Here is a 25,521-nt window from a genome sequence, read left to right as displayed (position 1 = left end):
CTGGCGGTAGTTTCTTGCTCACTGTATTTCTTATGCTTTAAGTTCTGTACATTAAATGCACATACAATAAGAGTACAGTATCTTACTTGACATACTAATGTTTTCTGCCAAAAACCATACTGGTTGCTGTGCTGTCCACTGAGATTACCAGATTTCATTATCTAATACCTCAAAGTAAAGTTTAAACTACAGTAAAACTGAAACTGATGCCACTGTATGATACAAAGTTCTTTAGAAAGATCTTCCAAAAAGTATCAAAAGCTATTGTAATCTCTATTGAGACTTGAACAAATGATGCTCCCCAACCTTATGCCCATATTTTAAGAGTGCTGTTCAGAGCATTCAGCAGAGCTGTCTCAGTGCTGTGACCTGAAACCAGAAAGGAAAATCTCAAGCAGATTCTTAACAGGTAAGTGAGATAAAACACGGATCCCCAAATATACACTGAAGACACGGGGCTGAAGGAGGTAAAAATCAAGAAGTTCCCTCCACAAAAATCGCTAGCCTTCAGACATGTGTCTAGGCAATTTGATAAGGCCTTATATTTTTTTTTTTTAAACCAAGTTCCAGAAGACAGAGTCAAGCAAGGTCAACTACCTGTGTATGTATTAGAGTCTCTCCTGAAAAACTAAAAGCTGTTTTTGATCACTTATAATATATACCATCCTATTTTATTATTTTCTAAAGGGAAAACCCAACAAGCTTTTGGGTACTGAAAAATGCAGATGATCAGAGAGTGGAACAGAAGGCTAAACTTCTCCTTCTATTTATGATTTTTTCATAAATTATATAGTTCTCCATTCAGATGATTCTGTAGGAAAAATAGAACAGTGCGCAATAAACATATTTTGTAATCTAGTTACTTTTCAGGTATTCTTTCCTCTCAAAGTATCCAAACTTCTTGCATGTGCAGATGGAATCCGAGGATCATCCCGGTTAATTTTCAGAATTTTTCTTATGGATCTAGCCCAATCAGTACTTGTCACTAAATACAGTAATTTATGAAATTATGATATTTGCCTGAAATCACTATCCAAATGAATAGTACAAATTTATTTCCTGTGGAATCATTTGGTTCAGTGTCCTGAAGTTAGACAACAGAGAGCGAAATCCTGCCTGATGGAAATCAATAGCAATTTTACTATTTTCAAATAGGGCCGGGCTGGAAACCAATTTTGTATGGCAACCAATTTTGTCTAATCCCATGTCCTCATAACAGAGAACCAGCTAAGAGCAGAAGTTCTCAAAGTGTGATCCATGCACTGCTTCCACATATCCACAGAGTTGTTTTCGTCACAATGGGGTGAGAGTTTTCACTCTTTCAAGAGGTTATGCTTCCTGCTAGTCACAGTCCAGACTAGGAACCTCTTCCAGGGACTCTGGGGGCTTTTTATTGTTTGATTAAACAAAGCAACCCCTCCCACAACCTACTTTGTACCCTGCTTAAAGCATCTGTTTGTCAGGGGTTTTTTCCATGTATATTCAATGGCGACCAAAGTTGCACATATGACCAGAACTGAAACGTTAGCAAAAACCAGGGAGGCAAAAGCAAACTACAAAGCAACCTGAGGACATTAGAGCAGTAGAGGCTGCACAACACCACGCCCAAGAGAGAGAAAATGGAGGGGAGGTAGTGAGCAAGGCAATCAAGCAGCACAAAGTTACTTGAGAAAATGTGGGATTGGGAAGTTAGGACCTATGGAACAAAATCTCTGTTTTAAGAAAAGGGCCACAACATGGCTCAGACTCATGAGCGTTCCCAAGACAGAATTAGATAAACTTCACAGATTAAAAAGAAGGACGACTTTGTGTTATTTCAAATTGCTACCTCTGAATGAGCCACGGATTCATTCTGAAAGGAAAAAACAAGCCTTCCAAAATGATGTAATATTGAAACTTAGCTGTGAAAACCTTTTCTGTTATTTTTAAAAAGAGTTTGTGGGGTCATACTTATTTCTACATAGCGGCTGGGCAGGTCTCGCATTTCACTGGCATGCCGCTCCTTTACCGAACATATCTAGAAAAAACAAAGATTTTATTTAGTACTATTCTTCTCAAACTATTTTGCATTCTTAGAGACATATGCATTATAAGAGCTTTAGCATAGCCTGGGCTTTGCATTGTTGTCAGATGAGCAATTACTACTTACCATTATCATTTAGAAGAAGACCATTAAAAACTGATGGAACTGCAAGGAAGTGCTACCGTAACCCATAGTCACACAAATAAACGTTGGAGGAGGAAGGAAAAATGGCAATTTAAAATCTGGTTGCTGTGATTCATATATATTAGTAACTATGGGCTTGGTTTTTGTGTCACATCCTTCTTCCATTGAGTGACTCCTCAAGCTTTTCAATGGAACTAAAGTACTGCTCATTCTGAGTAAGTGTGGCAGAACCAGGCCCTGTACATTTGTTTAGCTGATTTACAAAGCACTCTTGATCTAGGTGTATGAATGTTATGAAACTGATACAACTTGCAAATGTGTAAAACCAAACCTCATAGTAATGAAAACTCTTCCAAGATTTTAATGTCACAAAAAAGCTTTTTTTTTTTTTTTAAATGACGTTTCCCATCTCATTATATCCTCCCCCATACCATTTGCTCAGACCAGCCATTTTTAAATTTCCCACTGAGCACTAATGTAGCAGTCTGTTATTAGAAAGCATCTAACAAATTTATCAGGTACGAGTCTCAGCAAATCATACACGTCTCCAGTGCGTGCGTTTAAAATGCCAGCTCCCTGCTAAAACGGGATTGAAAGAAAAATATTCCTCTCCATTTCCACGGCTGAAGGAAATTGTGTATCCATTTCAGCAGTCACAAAAACCCCACCTCATGACAAGCCTATTCCTGCTTATGCTAATAAAAATAAATGAATTCGACAACTCTCTAAGTGCTTTCAAAAGAGGTAATCTCTTGAAGACACAGAAAAGAAAAATGTCCCCGGGGATTACACACACTGTATGTTCAGAGAAATCTGTCTGACCACTGGGTGTCTGTCATTACTCTGCCTCTTGAGGATCAGCCCAATGATATTTCTATGGCAGCAGGAGTTCTGCACACAGTTGTCAAACCAAATTCCATTCTTTTCAATTGTCTTTGCTTTTCAAAACTAATCCTTTGTTTTTCTATCTGTGATAACAGCAAGCATTTATTACAAGGGTAGGTAATTATACCTTTACTGAAGTTCCCCAGCCAATAATCAGTGTTAAATTATCCTTCCAGCAAAGGCTGCAGGGATACATATCTGGGCGAAGGTTTATATCATCACGAGGCACATTGGTAATTCTTTGCTTGGAGATCACGTCAAGTATCTTCACACCCTGGAAGTTAAATACAATCCAATCTTACTTACTATGCCATCTCTCCTACAAACTGCATCTCAAAACATTGTGGTGTTTAGCGCTACATGACAGCATGTTCAGTCTATAGTATAAGTTACAGCAAACAGCTGTGTTGAAAGAATGTATGGCAGAAAAATGTAAGTGTTCAATATTAAGACCAATATAACCCAGGAGAAGAGAAATTCAAGAGGTACAAGCAAGGGAGACATATTTGAACCCATTTACTGAGTGATAGGATAGGATATAGAGACACAGTAATGAGGAAGAGAAAAGCACCAGATAACATCTGAGACAGAAGGAGCTCCAGAACAGAAAGATCTTGTGAAATTGTGGGAAGGAACAGAGAGAAGGCAGGGGCTTGATGTGCAGATGGAGTCAGGAGACACAAAAAGAAGAGCATCAGCATGTCTGAAGTAGAAGACAAATGTTTTTTAAAGCAAACTAAACTCAAAATTAAAAGAAAACAAATCAAAAGAAATAGAAAGTACATAGTAAAAAGCTGCAGTGTTTCTTTTATTAAGTTTGCTAGCAATTACCCACTCTAAAAGGAGGAGCCTGGTGAGGTTTGCAGATTTGTCAGTACATTTTTGGGGAGAGCATGACCAGATACAGGTAAAAGGTGCCATCAGTTGAGCCTCCTCACAGCTGTTCACTTATAGCCAAGGAGGAGTCTCCACAGAGGTTAATGCTGTTTTAAGCAGCATTACCTCTCCCAATGAGATCTCTTTGGGTTTATCTGCAGGCAAAGCAGAAGATGATGCTACAAAGGATGGCCAATCCCCTGTTCCAGCATCTCTAAGACCAGTCCCACCTTCAAAATCTTGTGAGCCATGCTGGGGAGCATTAAAAATTTCCTAGCACGTGTTAACATAGAAACAGAACCACTTAGTGCACTGCATGCTAATGCAGGCTAACATTTACACCACTCTGGTGCAGACTAAAGCATTGTGTAGACAAGCCCTTAGTCTTTTAGCTCAAACTGAAAAGGCTCATGCTTTTAGCTTTGGAGGTTCCCAGTAGATACACCCTGTGTCCCTTAACCATAAGCCCTGTAACTAGCTTATGCTGTCTGTGGCTCAGGCACAGAGGGAAACAAACAACAAACATGTCTGATGCCAGAATCAGGCCTTACAACTATACATTCAATCTGATGGCTATTTCAGAATAGCAGAGGTCCAAAAAGATTTATACACAACATGTCAAAAAGAACATGAAGAGAGAATAAGATCAACATAGCTAAATGGTAACATACAGTCAGTTATGAGGACACAAAAGGCATTCTTTAAAGTGGTCTCAACAGTATGGAACACTAACTGCACTGGATAAGGAGTACATTAGAAATTAAAAAGGCTAAGAGAAAAACAAAGGGTCAAGAGTCAAATATATTATTCTGGGGGGCAAGCATCATTTCACTTTCAACATAAGAAAAAGCCTGGCTGTGACTTTTTTGTCTCTGACAGATGACTTTCAGCATGTTATTAGTATTCCATGTTCCTATGTGGTACTCTCTAGAGACACCTCTCTTCAACTGTCATATCTACTCCAAGCAGATTCTCATAGAATAAATATTTTAATTGCATGGCTCTGAAAAGAATGGATCTTCCAGCTGTGGTCATGCAGGAAGATGAAACAGCCATTGAAGCTACATTCTCCAATGGCAGAGTTGTCCAGAAGAAGCATGTCACCAGTAGATCCACGCAGCAGATTTGGCAAGCAATGCCTGTTGATTATATATACATTAATTCTAAAAATGGAACAGAGCAACTACTGAAAAAAATTCCTTGAATACTTCAGCTTCAAAAAATAACTAATAGAAAAAAGGTAACATTCAAAAGGGCTAAAATCCCATTTTCATAAGTGACGGGTTCCTAAGTGCCTAAGTCACATTTGAAAATGAGGCTTAGTTGCTTTTGAAAATGCTACCCACACTAGCTACTCATCACTATTGGGCTTTGGCGTTTTTACTCAATTTAGGCCCGACTTTGTAGTTTAATCTGCAAATGTGGGTGAAATTCCATGGTCTGTGTTATCCAGATGGTCAGACAAGATGACTAAAGTGGTTCCTTTAGGTCTTAATCTATGAATTATACTTTTAGTAAAAAGAGAAGATTTTCTGCTAAGTATTTTCCAAGGGGGACTCATAGATACTAAGGTCAGAAGGGACCATTCTGATCACCTAGTCCGACCTCCTGCACAACGCAGGCCACAGAATCTCATCCACCCACTCCTACGAAAAACCTCACCTATGTCTGAGCTATTGAAGTCCTCAAATCATAGTTTAAAGACTTCAAGGAGCAGAGAATCCTCCCTCAAGTGACCCGTGCCCCATGCTACAGAGAAAGGCGTAAAACCTCCAGGGCCTCTCCAATCTGCCCTGGAGGAAAATTCCTTCCCGACCCCAAATATGGTGATCAGCTAAATCCTGAGCATATGGGTAAGATTAACCAGACAGATACTACAGAAAATTCTTTCCTGGGTACTCAGATCCCATCCATCTAATATCCCATCTCAGGGGATTAGGCCTATTTATCCTGAATATTTAAAGATCAATTAATTACCAAAATCACATTATCCCATCATACCATCTCCTCCATAAACTTATTGAGGAGAATCTTAAAGCCAGATAGATCTTTTGCCCCCACTGCTTCCTTTGGAAGGCTATTCCAAAACTTTACTACTCTGATGGTTAGAAACCTTCATCTAATTTCAAGTCTAAACTTCCTGGTGGCCAGTTTAGACCCATTTGTTCTTGTGTCCACATTGGTCCTGAGCTGAAATAATTCCTCTCCCTCTCCTGTATTTATCCCTCTGATAAATTTATAGAGAGCAATCATATCTCCCCTCAACCTTCTTTTGGTTAGGCTAAACAAGCCAAGCTCCGTAAGTCTCCTTTCATATGACAAGTTTTCCATTCCTCGGATCATCCTAGTAGCCCTTCTCTTTACCTACTCCAGTTTGAATTCATCCTTTTTAGACACGGGAGACCAGACCTGCACACAGTATTCTAGGTGAGGTCTCACCAGTGCCTTGTATAATGGTACTAAAACCTCCTTATCCCTACTGGAAATACCTCTCCTGATGCATCCCAAGACCACATTAGCTTTTTTCACAGCCATATCACATTGGCAGCTCATAGTCATCCTATGATCAACCAATACTCCAAGGTCCTTCTCCCCTTCCGTTACTTCTAATTGATGCGTCCCCAGTTTATAACTAAAATTCTTGTTATTAATCCCTAAATGCATAACCTTACCCTTCTCACTATTAAATTTCATCCTATTAGTATTACTCCAGTTTACAAGGTCATCCAGATCCTCCTGTATAATATCTCAATCCTTCTCTGAATTGGCAATACCGTCCAGCTTTGTATCATCTGCAAACTTTATTAGCACACTCCCACTTTTTGTGCCAAGGTCAGTAATAAAAAGATTAAATAAGATTGGTCCCAAAACTGATCCTTGAGGAACTCCACTGGTAACCTCCCTCCAGTCTGACAGTTCGCCTTTCAGTAGGACCCGTTGTAGTCTCCCTTTTAACCAATTCCTTATCCACCTTTTGATGTTCATATTGATCCCCATCTTCTCCAATTTAACTAATAATTCCCCATGTGGCACGGTATCTAACGCCTTACTGAAATCTAGGTAAATTAGATCCACTGTGTTTCCTTTGTCTAAAAAATCTGTTACTTTTTCAAAGAAGGAGATCAGGTTGGTTTGGCACAATCTACCTGTTGTATTTTGTCCCATTTACCATTGACTTCAATGTCCTTAACTAATTTCTCCTTCAAATTTTTTTTCCAAGACCTTGCATACTACAGATGTCAAACTAACTGGCCTGTAGTTACCCAAGGGCCAATCCAAATTAGGAATTAAAAAAAAAAATTGCACCCATGGAACTACACTGATGTCGTTACACAGATGTAGGGTGATCAGATGTCCCGATATAGGCTCCTATTACCCCCCACCCCGTCCCGATTTTTCACATTTGCTGTCTGGTCACCCTACACAGGTGCAAACTTCAATGTAGACACCATTCATCAGTTTAAAGTAAGGCTTCAATAATGTGATTCAGTATGGCAGTTTCCCAGTGAAAGCAGCACTGGTGTCAAGGCTGCTTTCCACAGGTGCAGGGTGCATCTCTAATAGGGGTTTGCACAGGTGTAAGTGTCTACAGTCCTTCAGAAGAATACAGCAATAGTGAGTGTACTGAAGAGAGAGAGAGAAAAACACACCTCAAACATACATTCTTCTCAATAAGAAAAGGAGTACCCGTGGCACCTTAGAGACTAACAAATTTATTAGAGCATAAGCTTTCGTGAGCTACAGCTCACTTCATCGGATGCATTTGGTGGAAAAAGCAGAGGAGAGATTTATACACACACACACACACACACACACACACACACACACACAGAGAACATGAAACAATGGGTTTATCATACACACTGTAAGGAGAGTGATCACTTCAGATAAGCCATCACCAGCAGCAGGGGGGGGAAAGGAGGAAAACCTTTCATGGTGACAAGCAAGGTAGGCTAATTCCAGCAGTTAACAAGAATATCAGAGGAACAGTGGAGGGTGGGGTGGGAGGGAGAAATACCATGGGGAAATAGTTTTACTTTGTGTAATGACTCATCCATTCCCAGTCTCTATTCAAGCCTAAGTTAATTGTATCCAGTTTGCAAATTAATTCCAATTCAGCAGTCTCTCGTTGGAGTCTGTTTTTGAAGCTTTTTTGTTGAAGGATAGCCACTCTTAGGTCTGTGATCGAGTGACCAGAGAGATTGAAGTGTTCTCCAACTGGTTTTTGAATGTTATAATTCTTGACGTCTGATTTGTATCCATTCATTCTTCTACGTAGAGACTGTCCAGTTTGGCCAATGTACATGGCAGAGGGGCATTGCTGGCACATGATGGCATATATCACATTGGTAGATGCGCAGGTGAACGAGCCTCTGATAGCGTGGCTGATGTGATTAGGCCCTATGATGGTATCCCCTGACAGAGTTGGCTGAGGTTATGGGGTAAGCGATGCTGCTTTTCCACAATTTCAGCTCGTGCACGTCGGCGGAAGCAGTCTATGTAGAAATCCAGGCTGCTGTTTCGACCTTCAGGAGGAGTCCACCCAGAATTTTTCTTTTTGTAGTGTTGGCAGGAAGGTCTCTGTGGGTTAATATGTTGATCAAAGCAGCATCGCTTAGCCCATAACCTCAGCCATGCAGAACACAGTGCCATCCACAGCCTCAGAAACAACTCTGACATCATAATCAAAAAGGCTGACAAAGGAGGTGCTGTCGTCATCTTGAATAGGTCAGAGTATGAACAAGAGGCTACTAGGCAGCTCTCCAACACCACTTTCTACAAGCCATTACCCTCTGATCCCACTGAGAGTTACCAAAAGAAACTACAGCATTTGCTCAAGAAACTCCCTGAAAAAGCACAAGAACAAATCCGCACAGACACACCCCTGGAGCCCTGACCTGGGGTATTCTATCTGCTACCCAAGATCCATAAACATGGAAATCCTGGACACCCCATCATCTCAGGCATTGGCACCCTGACAGCAGGATTGTCTGGCTATGTAGACTCCCTCCTCAGGCCCTTGGTTACCAGCACTCCCAGCTATCTTCGAGACACCACTGACTTCCTGAGGAAACTACAGTCCATTGGTGATCTTCCTAAAAACACCATCCTAGCCACTATGGATGTAGAAGCCCTCTACGTCAACATTCCACACAAAGATGGGCTACAAGCCGTCAGGAACAGTATCCCCGATACTGTCACGGCTAACCTGGTGGCTGAACTTTGTGACTTTGACCTGACCCATAACTATTTCACATTTGGTGACAATGTATACCTTCAAATCAGCGGCACTGCGATGGGTACCCGCATGGCCCCACAGTATGCCAACATTTTTATGGCTGACTTAGAACAACGCTTCCTCAGCTCTCGTCCCCTAATGCCCCTACTCTATTTGCGCTACATTGATGACATCTTCATCATCTGGACCAATGGAAAAGAAGCCCTTGAGGAATTCCATCCCACCATCAACCTCAGCCTGGACCAGTCCACACAAGAGATCCACTTCCTGGACACTATGGTGCTAATAAGCGATGGTCACATAAACACCACCCTATATCGGAAACCTACTGACCGCTATTCCTACCTATATGCCTCTAGCTTTCATCCAGATCATACCACTCGATCCATTGTCTACAGCCAAGCGCTACGATATAACCGCATTTGCTCCAACCCCTCAGACAGAGGCAAACACCTACAAGATCTCTATCATGCATTCCTACAACTACAATACCCACCTGCTGAAGTGAAGAAACAGATTGACAGAGCCAGAAGAGTACCCAGAAGTCACCTACTACAGGACAGGCCCAACAAAGAAAACAGAACGCCACTAGCCATCACCTTCAGCCCCCAACTAAAACCTCTCCAACGCATCATCAAGGATCTACAACCTATCCTGAAGGACGACCCATCACTCTCACAGATCTTGGGAGACAGACCAGTCCTTGCTTACAGACAGCCCCCCAATCTGAAGCAAATACTCACCAGCAACCACACACCACACAACAGGACCACTAACCCAGGAACCTATCCTTGCAACAAAGCCCGTTGCCAACTCTGTCCACATATCTATTCAGGGGACACCATCATAGGGCCTAATCACATCAGCCACACTATCAGAGGCTCGTTCACCTGCGCATCTACCAATGTGATATATGCCATCATGTGCCAGCAATGCCCCTCTGCCATGTACATTGGCCAAACTGGACAGTCTCTACGTAAAAGAATGAATGGACACAAATCAGACGTCAAGAATTATAACATTCAAAAACCAGTTGGAGAACACTTCAATCTCTCTGGTCACTCGATCACAGACCTAAGAGTGGCTATCCTCAACAAAAAAGCTTCAAAAACAGACTCCAACGAGAGACTGCTGAATTGGAATTAATTTGCAAACTGGAGACAATTAACTTAGGCTTGAATAGAGACTGGGAATGGATGAGTCATTACACAAAGTAAAACTATTTCCCCATGGTATTTCTCCCCCCCACCGCACCCCACCCCCCACTGTTTCTCAGATATTCTTGTTAACTGCTGGAAATAGCCTACCTTGCTTGTCACCATGAAAGGTTTTCCTCCTTTCCCCCCCCCCCCCGCTGCTGGTGATGGCTTATCTTAAGTGATCACTCTCCTTACAGTGTGTCTGATAAACCCATTGTTTCATGTTCTCTCTCTCTCTGTGTGTGTGTGTGTGTGTGTGTGTGTGTGTGTGTGTGTGTGTGTGTGTGTGTGTGTGTGTGTGTGTGTGTGTGTGTGTGTGTGTGTGTGTGTGTGTGTGTGTGTGTGTGTACATATATATATGTATATGGGGGAAGCAAAAGTGGATGGGAATCTGGGAGGCAGTGACCATGAGTTGGTTGAGTTCAGGATCCTGACGCAGGGAAGAAAGGTAAGCAGCAGGATACGGACCCTGGACTTCAGGAAAGCAGACTTTGACTCCCTCAGGGAACAGATGGCCAGGATCCCCTGGGGGACTAACATGAAAGGGAAGGGAGTCCAGGAGAGCTGGCTGTATTTCAAGGAATCCCTGTTGAGGTTACAGGGACAAACCATCCCGATGAGTCGAAAGAATAGTAAATATGGCAGGCGACCAGCTTGGCTTAATGGTGAAATCCTAGCGGATCTTAAACATAAAAAAGAAGCTTACAAGAAGTGGAAGGTTGGACATATGACCAGGGAAGAGTATAAAAATATTGCTCGGGCATGTAGGAAAGTTATCAGGAGGGCCAAATCGCACCTGGAGCTGCAGCTAGCAAGAGATGTCAAGAGTAACAAGAAGGGTTTCTTCAGGTATGTTGGCAACAAGAAGAAAGCCAAGGAAAGTGTGGGCCCCTTACTGAATGAGGGAGGCAAGCTAGTGACAGAGGATGTGGAAAAAGCTAATGTACTCAATGCTTTTTTTGCCTCTGTTTTCACTAACAAGGTCAGCTCCCAGACTGCTGTGCTGGGCATCACAAAATGGGGAAGAGATGGCCAGCCCTCTGTAGAGATAGAGGTGGTTAGGGACTATTTAGAAAAGCTGGACGTGCACAAGTCCATGGGGCCGGACGAATTGCATCCGAGAGTGCTGAGGGAATTGGCGGCTGTGATTGCAGAGCCCTTGGCCATTATCTTTGAAAACTCGTGGCGAACGGGGGAAGTCCCGGATGACTGGAAAAAGGCTAATGTAGTGCCCATCTTTAAAAAAGGGAAGAAGGAGGATCCTGGGAACTACAGGCCGGTCAGCCTCACCTCAGTCCCTGGAAAAATCATGGAGCAGGTCCTCAAAGAATCAATCCTGAAGCACTTAGAGGAGAGGAAAGTGATCAGGAACAGTCAGCATGGATTCACCAAGGGAAGGTCATGCCTGACTAATCTAATCGCCTTTTATGATGAGATTACTGGTTCTGTGGATGAAGGGAAAGCAGTGGATGTATTGTTTCTTGACTTTAGCAAAGCTTTTGACACGGTCTCCCACAGCATTCTTGTCAGCAAGTTAAGGAAGTATGGGCTGGATGAATGCACTATAAGGTGGGTAGAAAGCTGGCTAGATTGTCGGGCTCAACGGGTAGTGATCAATGGCTCCATGTCTAGTTGGCAGCCGGTGTCAAGTGGAGTGCCCCAGGGGTCGGTCCTGGGGCCCGTTTTGTTCAATATCTTCATAAATGATCTGGAGGATGGTGTGGATTGCACTCTCAGCAAATTTGCGGATGATACTAAACTGGGAGGAGTGGTAGATACGCTGGAGGGGAGGGATAGGATACAGAAGGACCTAGACAAATTGGAAGATTGGGCCAAAAGAAATCTAATGAGGTTCAATAAGGATAAGTGCAGGGTCCTGCACTTAGGATGGAAGAATCCAATGCACCGCTACAGACTAGGGACCGAATGGCTCGGCAGCAGTTCTGCGGAAAAGGACCTAGGGGTGACAGTGGACGAGAAGCTGGATATGAGTCAGCAGTGTGCCCTTGTTGCCAAGAAGGCCAATGGCATTTTGGGATGTATAAGTAGGGGCATAGCGAGCAGATCGAGGGACGTGATCGTTCCCCTCTATTCGACACTGGTGAGGCCTCATCTGGAGTACTGTGTCCAGTTTTGGGCCCCACACTACAAGAAGGATGTGGATAAATTGGAAAGAGTACAGCGAAGGGCAACAAAAATGATTAGGGGTCTAGAGCACATGACTTATGAGGAGAGGCTGAGGGAGCTGGGATTGTTTAGTCTGCAGAAGAGAAGAATGAGGGGGGATTTGATAGCTGCTTTCAACTACCTGAAAGGGGGTTTCAAAGAGGATGGCTCTAGACTGTTCTCAATGGTAGCAGATGACAGAACGAGGAGTAATGGTCTCAAGTTGCAATGGGGGAGGTTTAGATTGGATATTAGGAAAAACTTTTTCACTAAGAGGGTGGTGAAACACTGGAATGCGTTACCTAGGGAGGTGGTAGAATCTCCTTCCTTAGAGGTTTTTAAGGTCAGGCTTGACAAAGCCCTGGCTAGGATGATTTAACTGGGACTTGGTCCTGCTTTGAGCAGGGGGTTGGACTAGATGACCTTCTGGGGTCCCTTCCAACCCTGATATTCTATGATTCTATGATTCTATGATATATATACATATATATAAAAAAATCTCTCCTCTGCTTTTTCCACCAAATGCATCCGATGAAGTGAGCTGTAGCTCACGAAAGCTTATGCTCTAATAAATTTGTTAGTCTCTAAGGTGCCACGGGTACTCCTTTTCTTTTTGCGAATACAGACTAACACGGCTGCTACTCTGAAACCATTCTTCTCAATGTTTGATTGCATTAGTATTCTGAATAATGGAGACAAATATTTTAATATAGTAGAGTATTTTATAAAAGGAACATTCTGACAAACTGACACTTTAAAATGCTTCAAGTATCGGCCAAATTTGATGTAACAATACCAGGTAACTTTCCATGTATATTTACCAGAGATGGCAGATACAGTAGTAAATACTTACCATATTATTAGCCCAAGCAATTAAGTGTCCTCTCCATTTTACATTTCTTATGTTTCCTTCTCCTTCATGTAAAACAGAAGGTTTCCATCTGTTCATCCAAGTCTTCTCATATAATACCAACTGTGGAGGAGTGTAACAAAAGCATAGTTTGTGAAGTAATCCTATATATAAAAATATAAAACTTTTTTTTTGATTAATAAGTATTTCTAATCTTTGTGTTTGAATTGAAAAAGAAAAAAGTGTCATCCAACCAAAGAAAAAGAGAAGGAATAAGGTCAAATATTTTAAATAGTTTCCAATGTCAAAGCAATACATTTATTATTTCAGAACTAAATCTTATGAAATGTGAAATAAGTGAAGTGAAGTCTTCTTTCACTTATGAAATGGCTTTGAAAAGGAGAGCATAATTACACACATTAGAAAGGTGCGGAAACCAAGGCACAGAGGGATGTGAAGTGATTTGCTGATGTGGCTGCAGGTAAGTGAGAAAACTGAGAATAGAATCCAGATCTTCTGACTCCAGTCCATCAATTTAACCATGGGACCACTGCTCCTTTCACATAATAGGAGATTAGACATAGCTTTCTGCATGTACGGCATAACTAGCACCAATCAAGCAATGATACGTAGGCTCCAATCCCACGATTGGATCCCTTACAGCCATGCAGAACCACCTTTATTTCAATGGGGGCTCTACATAGGCATAAGAGGACACCCAGGCAGATTAGATTGCAAACTCTTTGGGACAGGAACCCTGCCTTCTGCCTATAAGAAAGGTTTCTATTATATTTAAAAACCATATACAATAATTTTAAATAATTTCTAATTGTAAGTACTTCACAGCAAAAGAGAAATAATTGTCAACTAAATGAAGATTGTTTCCAGGACAGCCCAAGTGTTTATCCATTCCAGTGTACCACCAACACATTTTTATTTAATATGGTATTAACATTTCTGGGGTGTGGTCAGTTTATTAGCAAATCATGAAAAAGCCGAAGTCCCTGCCCTGGAAAGCTTACAATTTAAGGCCCTAATCCTGGCAACACTTATCCACATGAGTAACTCAACTACTTCAATGAGTAGCTCATGTGCGTATAATGGGACTACTGATGTGTAAAGTTATTCCCTGAAACCACTTTGTATTGATACCAAGATATTAAGATACCAAGGAAACAATTCAAATGCAAGCAACTATTACAGACAAACTTGCCTACAGATGGATCATTTTTTCCCTCTAAATGCATAAATGATTTGGATGATCAGAGATTATTGTTTTAAAAACACACTTTTATTATAAAGAAGGCTTCAGGTGATAGCTATACAGATTGTAAGTCTTTTGTATGACCACAAGATGGCACCAAAAGACAGATATTCCCAGAAAAAGTTTAATTGGAGGTAGAAAATGGAAGTTTTATCAGCAATTTTTACATTTCAGATGCACTGGAGAGAGAACACTTTCTAACTTAACACACGTTTTGCAATTTCTCCCCCATCAAAATGAGATGATTTCAGTAACAGAGCCTACATAGCAGTGACACCTGTCAACGTCTATGGATAATTGTTTCTTTGATCATATAATCTACGAACAAGTCACAAACAAAAGAACTAAGTGGCATGAATCATTTGGCTTGGTTGCTTTAATATAAAATTAAGCTGAACTGAAAAATAATTACAAGAGAACTTTAATACAGGGAACTTAGAAATTGTTCCTATTGGTGGCTACACAGAATTGGAAATGATTTTTGCTAAATTTACATAATATTAAAGAAAGGCTTGATGGAAAAAAAAATAAAGTTATTCTTCAAGTGTTTGTTTTAATTCTTTTAAGTTAAAGTACTTCAAGTGTGTGATATTTACTTAACTAGACAGAAGTGTTAACTTTATTATTCACACCAGTATTAAAAAAGTGGCTACATTTATAGTGAACAATATTGATTGCAAATTTAACCCCTTTCTCTTTGTGAACAGATTTTGATCATTGAAAATATATTTGTTATTTATAAGTTTTCACTGAGTTCCCTTGGAAGAACACTTTTAAACCTCCTCTCTATTATATGTGGTTTTGTTAAGGCTCCCACAGTGAGTGACAAACTTTTAAGATTAGAGAATAATGAACAATTAACAGTAAACGTACTTGTACTTTTGGTACAAGTTTTCAAGTGTTTGTTTGTTCCGGATAAATTCCTGGCACTTTCAGAATGTATGATATTTACAAATACAAGCTGCTGAATAAGAACAAACTGAATATATTTACAAAAATATGCCCAAATCAAGGTTTAAGAAAGCATACACCCCACTATTTGGGCCTGTATGTTACCTATTGTTGGCCGAACACACTAGAAAAAAAGATGAGGTTTGTAACAAGGAATTAAATTAAAACAGCAGCAAAGAACTGATGGCCATTATAACAAATGATTTCCAGCGGTTCTGAGAACCCCTCAACTCCAAGCGAACTGTGGGTGCCCAGCATCTCTGAAAATTAGGTCTTAAACTTAATACTCTTGAGAAATTTAAGATTTCCAAAATAAATGAAAATTTTTGCTTACACTAGTTCATTCAAATGGTGCTAAACTTTCCTCAATAATATAAATTTAGTAGAAAAAGTATTAAAGATAGAATTTAGTTGAACTTCAAAGAACGTCAACTGTTTCCTAAAGCATTATATAGAATAGGCAATGTTACATTCTGTAGACTCACAATACACACCAATTTAGAATTATTATATTATGGTAGACAATGTATTTTATGGATTCTTAATACCTATTTAAACCCACCTGCCTATATCGAAGAATATTTTTGTGGGGGGGAGGGGGAAGGAACATCTACATATTGCGCCATATTGCTGTTTTGAAATCTCACCCCACCACAACAGACAGCCCCTGCCCTGAATAATTTATAGGTGTAAGCCCCAAACATTTACACATGTGCCTACCTTTACGCACATAAATAGTTTTGCATTTCATGGGGAAAACAAGTGTTTGCAGGATCAGAGTCTACACAGACAAAGGCCGGGAGAAAAGAAGAATTGCTATCCCCATTTTGCAGATGAAGAAACAGACTCCACTCAGGAAAACGTCCCCATACAGGACAGCACATACGTATGGTGTTTCCCTGAACTGGGGCCAGAGATTAAGTGACTTGTTCCATTTCACATAGGGAGTCTGTAGCAAAGGAGGGAGTTGAGCCCAGTCTCCTAAGTCTCAAACCAGTGTCCTAATCACAAGGTCAGCCTTCCATTTCTAAAAGTGCACAGTAACTAATACTGGCGCCAACAGAAAGAACTCTTAATCTAGTGGCTTCAATAAAACAACATTCTTCTCTCAAAAATGTTATATACTAATTTAACTGCAATAAAACTATACATCCTATTTTACTGACATTTAATAAAATCTATTTCTCTTTTCCTCACAATACAGCCACCTTGAGACTCACTGAACATGAATATTCTACAAAGTATTTTAAAAGTTTGTAATCCATTGAGCATATTTCTCTTAAAAACAGTTGGTTAATTTATTTAGTTCATTTTCCACACAGCTATAATATTGAATTGTCATTATCACAAAACCAAAAACAATTTAAACTCAATGTGAGCTATGTATGTAGAGAAGAAAAAAAAAAAAAAAAAAAAAAGTGTCCATGACAGGGTTTCCCCCGCCCTCTCTATTTCTGGTTGGGGAAGGTATTTTTATGGCTTTACTTCCCATAAATCCACTTTCTGGCAGCTAGCACTCTCAGTATTTATTTTTCAGCAACAGCAGCAAAATCACTTCCTTGCATTCTCTACAATATCCTTCATTCCTCTCTCTGTTTTGTACCGATAGATCTCTCAAGTTCTTTGTTACAGTATAGCAGTGTTTAAGATGCATATCCCAACATCTCCTGCTTGTATAATGTATCACATTATAATATGGCTGCAATAAAACAAACAACTTAAACCTTCTCTGACATCATCACACTAGATACTGGACTTGACCCCATTTTCCTCACTAATCCAGAGAAGGGTGGGCAAAGCTTTGCCACATTGGACCCTTCTTGGTTTCTCACTACTTTATTTGTTTTATGGTGTTTTAAAGAAAGGCTCCGCAGGAATTTTCTAAATGTTGAACAAGCACACACCTGCCTATAGTCAACCTCTGCACTTCTAACTGTGGCAACAGTAGGAAAAGCCTGCTGAAACATATTCGTTGGTAACTTGTTCAACGGGATTAAGCAGAGGACTTGTTGATGTTAAAACTGAGTCAATGTAATTCAACTGGATTATTGAATACCACGCTGTGGATCTTGCACTATTAATATATCAGCCTTCTTGGAGAGAGCTCAGAACTCTTCTGTGGAGTGCAGCCACTAAAGAGAATAAACTAGTGTTTTGACCTAATGGAGTCTGTCATGCAATTAGCACTAATCCTAATTACATGTAATCCCAGTCTTTAAACTATGTATAGGAATCCTCAATCATCTGAATAAAGATACCAAAGACTACAGCAACAGTAGTGTCAATGGGATGAAATTTAAACTGATTTTTCCAGCTACCAAATACTATTTTCACAACAATGAAATGAAAAACACTTTTCCCCTCAAAAAACAAAAGTTTCAAAGGGAACACATTGTTCTTTACAGCTAATTTATCCATGCAAAATGTGGCATATTACCTGTATCTCGATCACATAAAAATAACGTGTTCAATTTATGTAGTTATTTCTTCTTGAAGCTACTGAAGAGTTAACATTTGCACATGATATTGGACATTATTGCAGTGGATGTGGGGAAGCAATGTGCCCATTTTTTTTTCCGTATCAAATCAGAGAGGTTAAGTGACAAACCCAAGGTACAGATACACATTACTAATCCAACCTAATACTGTACATTAAGATTTGTATTTAGCAAGGGACCCAGAATTAGTCAATGTTATATATGTATAGTGCAAATATTCCTGTTACAAATGGCAATGAGGTGGATTCAAAGAAGGCAGCAGAGGTTGTGGCTAATAAATAGAGGGCCATTTCTCCCAAATAAACTATAACTAACAACAACATAACTGTGAATAAATTTCATAGCTTCAAACTCAGGAGGATTCATGGAGACTATTTCTACTGGATTAAATCTTAATTGCTTTAACTGATGGATTCTACTTATCACTGGCACACAAACTGCCAACAGCATGATTTAACCTGAAAATCCAAACTTCCCATACTAAGAAGTTAATTATCTTGTATAAATGTATGTATATCTTTCTACACTTCATGTATTTTGATACTTTATGTCTAGAATCTCAGGTACAGCTGTTAAATATTTTATATACCCACATTGTATGTTTATACACACAAATATATGGATTACAAATATGATTTACTTCCACATACTACACAAGTGAATTCTAATTCTCTCACTCTCTCTCTGCCTGAACAAGATGCATATTGTGTTGACTAGGGGAAAAAGCCCATCAAGTTACTATTATTAGACTAAGTGAAGACGACATCACTATTATTAGAGCACTCATCTATTGAATATCACTACATATATCAAGTATGTTCAAAACATCCTACATCCTTGTGAGCAAGTCATAGCTAGAAATTACTTTGGCTTGGTGAATGCTTCAGCCTGTATCACGTTTAAGGTAAATTGCCCAATGCCTGGACACAGAGTGCCATAGTATTTGCTCTTACTTCACTTAAACTGGACCTCTCAGTATTTACTGACTGACATTTTACAGCTTACAAAGCAATCTGCCTTTCTTGTCTGGCACTCTTCTTCTACACAACGCAATGCCAAACAGCTGACTATCTGGTTTCTAAAAATGGACTATGCTGCAAACAGCATCCTGACAATTTAATAATTTGTCAAAGTAGTCCAACCAGCAATTATGAAGTACATATTGTAGGGTTCAGAGGTAAAAGGTCATCTGCTCACTCAAAAAGCAAAGTTAAACTGTATCTGCCGACACTAAAAAAAAAAAAAAAAAAATCAGAATTAAAAATAAAAAAAATCTGAGACATTCTGTGGCAGACCTGACTTTAACATACAAATTTCACTGCTATGCTCATAACAGCAGCTGCAGCTTTATGAGAAGAATGCTATTTCTCTTCCCATCTGTGAATTGTTCAAGATCTCTATTCTATTTCTATATTAGAGATTGCCATAAATTGGAAGTGAAACAGAATTTAGAATAACTTGTTTGTGATGTGTCAAGCAGTGGAGACTATGAATGCTGCCCTGGAATTCTAGTACTGAAAAATTAGTTTAGGGGTTTAAACTAAGAGTTTGCCAAAATGCCAAAGACTTTTCGGTATTGTTACGACATGCAAGATAAAGGGTCTAGTGTTCAGACTTGGGCACCTAAATTAGATGCTCTTTAAAAAATATTATATCACACATATATGCTTAGAAAATGTATTGGGGACATCCATGTTTGAAAATTATTCCTTGTACCTCCAGCCTCTCTAACAACAGATATCTATGCCTAATTTTTTAAAAACTGACTAGCAATTTTGAGTGCTCAACTTAAGACATCTTAAAGGGATACTGTTTCCAGAAAGAACTCAGCACCCTTAGCCTAAAAATTACATTCCTTTAAAAGGTGTTTCCTGTTGGGCACCCAAAAATTGTGGCATTCAAAATCACTAGTCACTCTGAAAAATGTAAGTCCTGGAATTAAGTGCCTGATCCCATGAGGTGATGAACACCTTTATCTCTTACTGATTTCAACAGGCTTGAGAATCAGCTGGAAGTGCTAAGTGTCCACACCATCTAGTAATATAGGCCCACAAAATCTTAATTAACAAACATACCTAAACGGATCCCATGTAACAGTGGAAGGCATCAGTAACTAACCAATATCCTAGCAATATCCTGAAAAGTGCCTTCACTAATCACTTTTTGATATTGGTCAAAGCACAAAATGTAAAGTGTCATCAATGGCTTTACCAAGAGAAAGAGTTCAGAAGAGCAGAGCAATTTAAAGTATCTTTGAACAAGAGATAATACCCAATAACTTGATTTTGGAACTTACATATCTTTCATCTTCCTTCTCAGTTCATTTTGCTTTTAACGCTCAGAATACAGTTCACTTAACCAATAGATTAGTAAATGCCAGCATTCTATGGGTTAAGTGAAGAGTACCTTTATTTCAGCTTTACCACCCTCATTAACTAGCTTTCACCCTGTTATTTTTAAAGATTAGACCCTTTTTTTCAGGCAGAAGCTTACTGCCTCCAATAGCACAGTATGTGTCTTTTCCCCATGCCTTGAAGCTCTACTGCATGCTCTGGCCAGGGATGCCCTGTTATTTACAATATATTATTATTATTATTATTATTTCAGGGTTACCATCATCTGCCAAGTGCTCCATTCAAAATGGTACTGTACTTAATTGCAGAGTTAAGAAAGGACAATGTATTTAGTACCATACCTATTGCCTCTAGTTGAGTTCATATCAGCACTTCCATAATACACCTACACTTTTCAGGAGAAGAAAAACATTTCTAAAAAGCTGTTCCTGGCTGACAATATGGAGCAATTATTTTATCCACATTTTCAATGATTTTGCATTTTTTATTTAGATGAATAGGTTTAACAGTGTAGGAGATATATATATTACAATTTGTGTAAGTAAAAGATTGGCTTTGCATTTTAACTTGACTACAGCACAATGTTTTTTCTTTTAAAAACCTCTGAAGTGTCTACAGAACATATTAAGTTTAGTAGCTTTGTAAAGCTTATACAACATAAATAATTTTTTCAATGTTTAATCACTTTAACGTCTCCTAAAGGAGCCATTGTTGTTTATTGAGTACAATGGTGTTTTAAAAATATACTCACCCATAGAACCACAAAACGAATCCTAAAGATTCTGAAGATCCACTCAGTGCTGGGATCAAGATTTTATAATTATATACCCTTACACCCAGCACACTACTTGGGCTATGGCTACACTTGCAGATGTAGAGTGCTGGGAGTTAAACCAGCCCTCAGAGACAGCAGCAGGGAAAGCGCTACCGTGTGTTCACACTGTTAGCTGCAAGTGCAGTGGCGTAGCCACATTAGCAGCTCATGCAATGCCACAGAGAGCAGTGCATTGTGATAGCTATCCCAATGTGCAAGTGGCTGCAGAATGCTTTTCAAATGGAGGGGTGGAGTGTGACAGGGAATGTGTTGTCTCTATGTGGGGGGAGAGACTGTGTTTTGGGGGGCAAAGTGTGTCAGCATGCTGTCTTGTAAGTTCAGACAGCGGCGGGGGGGGGGGGAAGAGGGAAACCCCGACATCAGCGCCCACCCCCTGCCCCTCCCTCTCCCTCTCGCACACAAACGCCTGCCTCTGCAGCAGGAGCATTCCACAGTAATGGTTTGCTTTGTGTCCCAGCTGCCAGAAACGGAGCTTTGAAAGGGAATATCTGCATGCCTGCAGCCCAGTTCAAAACAATGACCAGAGCGGCCACTTGACTTCAAGGGATTATGGGTGTTTCCGGAGGCCAATCACAGTGCAGTAATGCAACACGTCATCCACACTGACACCCCGGTGCTCCAGCCCAGGCACAGCAAGCTCTATGCTTCTCATGGAAGTGGATAACCAGGAGTGCTCCAGCTGCAGAGTCCAGGCACTCTAAGTGCCTTGCCAGTGTGAACACCTCCGAGTTAGGGTGCTCGTGGCCGATTTAATGTGCTCTAACTTGCAAGTGTAGCCAAGCCCTTAGATGTTTTTTCATGTCTATAATTTGCCCACAATATTCACATAATGGATTATAATAGTTCCTTGGACATTATGAGATATTATATGCCATATCCTTTATGAAGGACTGATTTGTCTCAAAGCAAATAGCATTAAGGAGGAAGTAATTAATAAACATAGACCCTGATTCAGAGTATTAAGTGGAACACTAAAGAAGGTACTAAACTTTAATATTAAAATTAACAAAAGGGGATGCAATTAAACGCATGTTTAAGTGCTTTCTAGACTAGGGGCCACAAACACTACTAAAATAGTGGCTAGACCAATGCAAGCAAAAAATTAAAGGAAAAAAACAAAATGATTAAATATTTGTTCAATAACTGTTGTTCTTCAAGATATGTTGCATATGTTCATTCTATTTCAGGTGTGCGTATGCCAGAGGACCCAAAGCCAGAGATCTTTTTCTTATAGCGGTATCCATCAGGGCGGTGCATGTACCCTGTGCACATTTGTGCTGCTAGCTGAGGGTATAAAGAGGTGGAGCCACATTGATCCCGCCCTCCATTTCCTTCACGCCCAAAGCCTGTATTTTTTGAGACTCCAGTATAGAGGGGAAGGAGAGTGGGTCATGGAGGGGTCATGCAACATCTCGAAGCACAACCATTATCGAACAGTTATGTAACTTTTTTCTTTGAGTGCTTGCACATGCCCATTCCACATCAGGTAACTCACAAGTAGTTCCTCATGGAGGAAGGTATCAGAGTCTACATAAACAAGGACCACTCTCCTAAATCTAGCATCATCCCTTGAGGCCTGGGACAGAACATAATGAGTGGTGAAGGTATGAACAAAGAAACAAGTCACAGCCCTGCAAATGTCACTAAGGAGTATGTGACCTAAGAAAGCAGTCAAGGCTGCTTGTGTTCTCGTAGAGCATGCTAAAACTCTTTGAGGCAGTAGAACCTTAGCCACGTAACACAGATGGATATAGGCGAGCCTCCCCACAGCGATCGGTTGTCCCTTCATCCTGTCAGCAAAGGAGACAAATAATTGTGGAGATACTTGAAACTGCTTAATACTGACCTGTTAAAAAGCAAATGCCCTCTGGACATCCAAAGTATGGCGTTTTTACTCCTCTTTATGAGAGTGAGGTTTCAGGGGGAAAAAAAGATTAGTAACTATATAGGCTGATTTAGATGAAAAGTCAAATGCTACTTTAGTGAGAAATGTAGGGTGGGGACACAGACTAACTGTATTTTTATTTTTAAAAACCATATATGCAACCAAAGCTGGACGTTCTGCTGCTCCTGGCCAAAATAATAGCCACTGGGAATGTCACGTTCTTTGAGACATGAAAAATGGTGCAAGTATCTAAAGGCTTAAGAATGGGGGCCCTATTAAAATTCCAGTACCAAATTTAGATCCTGGGATGGTATGGGGTCTTTTATAGGAAGGAAGAGCCTGTCCAATCCTTTTAAGAATCTAACAGTCATAGGGCTAGAAAAAACAGATTTTCCTTCTATAGAAGGACGAAATGCTGAGGAAACTGCCAGATTAACTCTCAGGGAACTAGCAGAGTTCTTTTTTCCTTCAGGTGAAGCTGGTAAACCAGAATACACTGTATGGGAGCCTGTGAAGGAGAGTTACTTTTCTATTGAGACCACAGAGAACCTCCATTTTCTAAGCTAAGCATTCATGCTAGTTAAGAGAACATTCTGAACTTCAAGGAAACAGCTTCCTGGGGAGTTAGCCACTGAGCAACCAAGAGTCAGCTGTATTCTGGACTCCACTTTAGCATCATCTGGCAATTTGTCCATCAATTTCAAGATGGAAGCCCAGTTAGAGTAGTCAAAGTGAGCCAACAAAGCTTGATGGTTTGCAATTTTAAACTGCAATCCTGATGAAGAATACATCTTTCTCCCAAACAAATCCAATTTCTTTGCACCTTTGTATTTGAGAGCAGATATATTTCCCTATTTCACCTTTTCATTCACAGCAGTCATTACCACAGGCCCTCAGATTGGGTGCAAATAAAAACACTCATGCTTCTGGGAAGGAAACGGATATCTTTTTTCAGTCCTTTTAGCAGTGGGCATCAGAGAGGAGAAAGTTTGCCAAAGGTTTTTGTAAGGCTCCAAGATGGCCTTCTAATAGGTAAAGCCACTGTAGCTGGTCTTGCAGTATGCAAAATATCCACTAACTTGTGTGAATTATCCTGAATTTGTTTCACCTATAAACCCAGGGAGGTGGCTACCCTACTTAAAGTTCCTGGTATGTCTTATAATCATGAGGAATTGGGGAGGATGATTCAGAGATAATTACCTCCTGCAGGGAAGCTAAGGAAGTGTTGAGCTTCTTTAATCTGCATTAATCTGTTCTGCTGACCACTGAACCTCTGTACCAGAAGGGGCAGGCACAGGAGAAATAAGGTTCCTTGCTTGCGGAGTACCAGGACACATACCAGGTGCCTCGACAGTGACTTTGACTTAGAAGTGCAGCTGCTAGGAGATGAGGATTTAAGAGAGAGTGTGGGGGAACCTTGGAAAGGATTCCAAAGGGCCACTGTTGTACCTCATACGATACCAGAGCCCAGCCTTGAGACATCGTCTCCCTGAACCTGCTTCTATGACAAATGACTGTGCTGAGAACTTGACTTGTGCAAGGATGAATGGGGAGAAGCATAAAACCTTCTGTAATGAATGGAAGATGCCATCTTTGACTCTAAATAGTAAACAGTCTGAAGGCCAAGGAGTGTGGCTCTGGGGAGAGTAGCAGGAGACCAGGACCTGGTCTGCCAGGAAATAGATGGTATTGCAGGAAGCACTGGTGGCTTTGACGTTGAAGGTACCAAATGTCTGCCCTGTAGCACTGAAGAGCATCTGGTCCCCAAAAACACCAAGTGCCCAGTTTATAACAGCGCTGAATGAATAGGTGCAGAGGATGATCCTGGTACCAGGGCTCAGGTAGCAGGAATTGTTGGTACCTGAAACTCATCCTGCATTAATGGTGAGTCCATAAATGATAGGCAAAGGAAGCCCCTGACCGCTGCAAATGTCTCAGGCATCTTTGGTACAGAGAACTTAAGATGCATCATAGATGACATTGATGCCACAGGACAGTGGCTCTCAACCAGGGGTCCAGGGCCCACAGGGGGGTTGGGGGGGGGGGAGAGGCGGCAAGCAGATTTCAGGGAGTCCACCAAAATAAACCAGAGAGCAGGGCTGGTGGTAGACTCACTGCCCCACTGCCCTGGGCTGAAGCCGAAGCTTGAGCAATTTAGCTTTGCAGGCCACCTGTGGCATGGAGCCCTAGGCAATTGCCCTGCTTGCTATTCCTTAATGCCAGCCACGACTTTTAATCTACTGGATATGCAGAAAAAGAGTTGTTGTGGACCAGGCAGGCCGTGGAGTTTTTGTAGCATGTTGGGGGGTGGGGGGGGGCTCAGAAAGAAAAAGGTTGAGAACCCCTGCCACA

The 25,521-nt window shown here is 40.7% G+C and overlaps 1 protein-coding gene and 1 long non-coding RNA gene across 7 annotated transcripts in view; one reads left to right on the top strand and one right to left on the bottom strand.

Moving 5' to 3' along the window:
• The window catches only part of VPS41 (VPS41 subunit of HOPS complex), a 167,854-nt gene that overhangs the window by 75,221 nt on the left and 67,112 nt on the right, over positions 1–25,521 (bottom strand). For all 6 annotated transcript variants that reach the window (XM_038388387.2, XM_038388388.2, XM_043508710.1 and 3 more), the window contains 3 exons: positions 13,386–13,505; positions 3,180–3,326; positions 1,951–2,017 (listed from right to left, as the gene is read on the bottom strand). In XM_038388387.2, coding sequence (XP_038244315.1) covers positions 1,951–2,017; positions 3,180–3,326; positions 13,386–13,505 — 334 coding nt within the window. The remainder of the gene's footprint in view (positions 1–1,950; positions 2,018–3,179; positions 3,327–13,385; positions 13,506–25,521) is intronic.
• On the top strand, positions 603–18,971 carry LOC122458896. The gene is made up of 3 exons (XR_006279207.1): positions 603–613; positions 1,450–1,458; positions 18,844–18,971. It is a non-coding gene; the product is annotated as an uncharacterized LOC122458896 (long non-coding RNA).

Source organism: Dermochelys coriacea, chromosome 2 (genome assembly GCF_009764565.3).
Source record: "Dermochelys coriacea isolate rDerCor1 chromosome 2, rDerCor1.pri.v4, whole genome shotgun sequence".
Lineage (NCBI taxonomy): Eukaryota > Metazoa > Chordata > Testudines > Dermochelyidae > Dermochelys > Dermochelys coriacea.
This window is presented reverse-complemented; position numbering and strand designations above follow the sequence as displayed.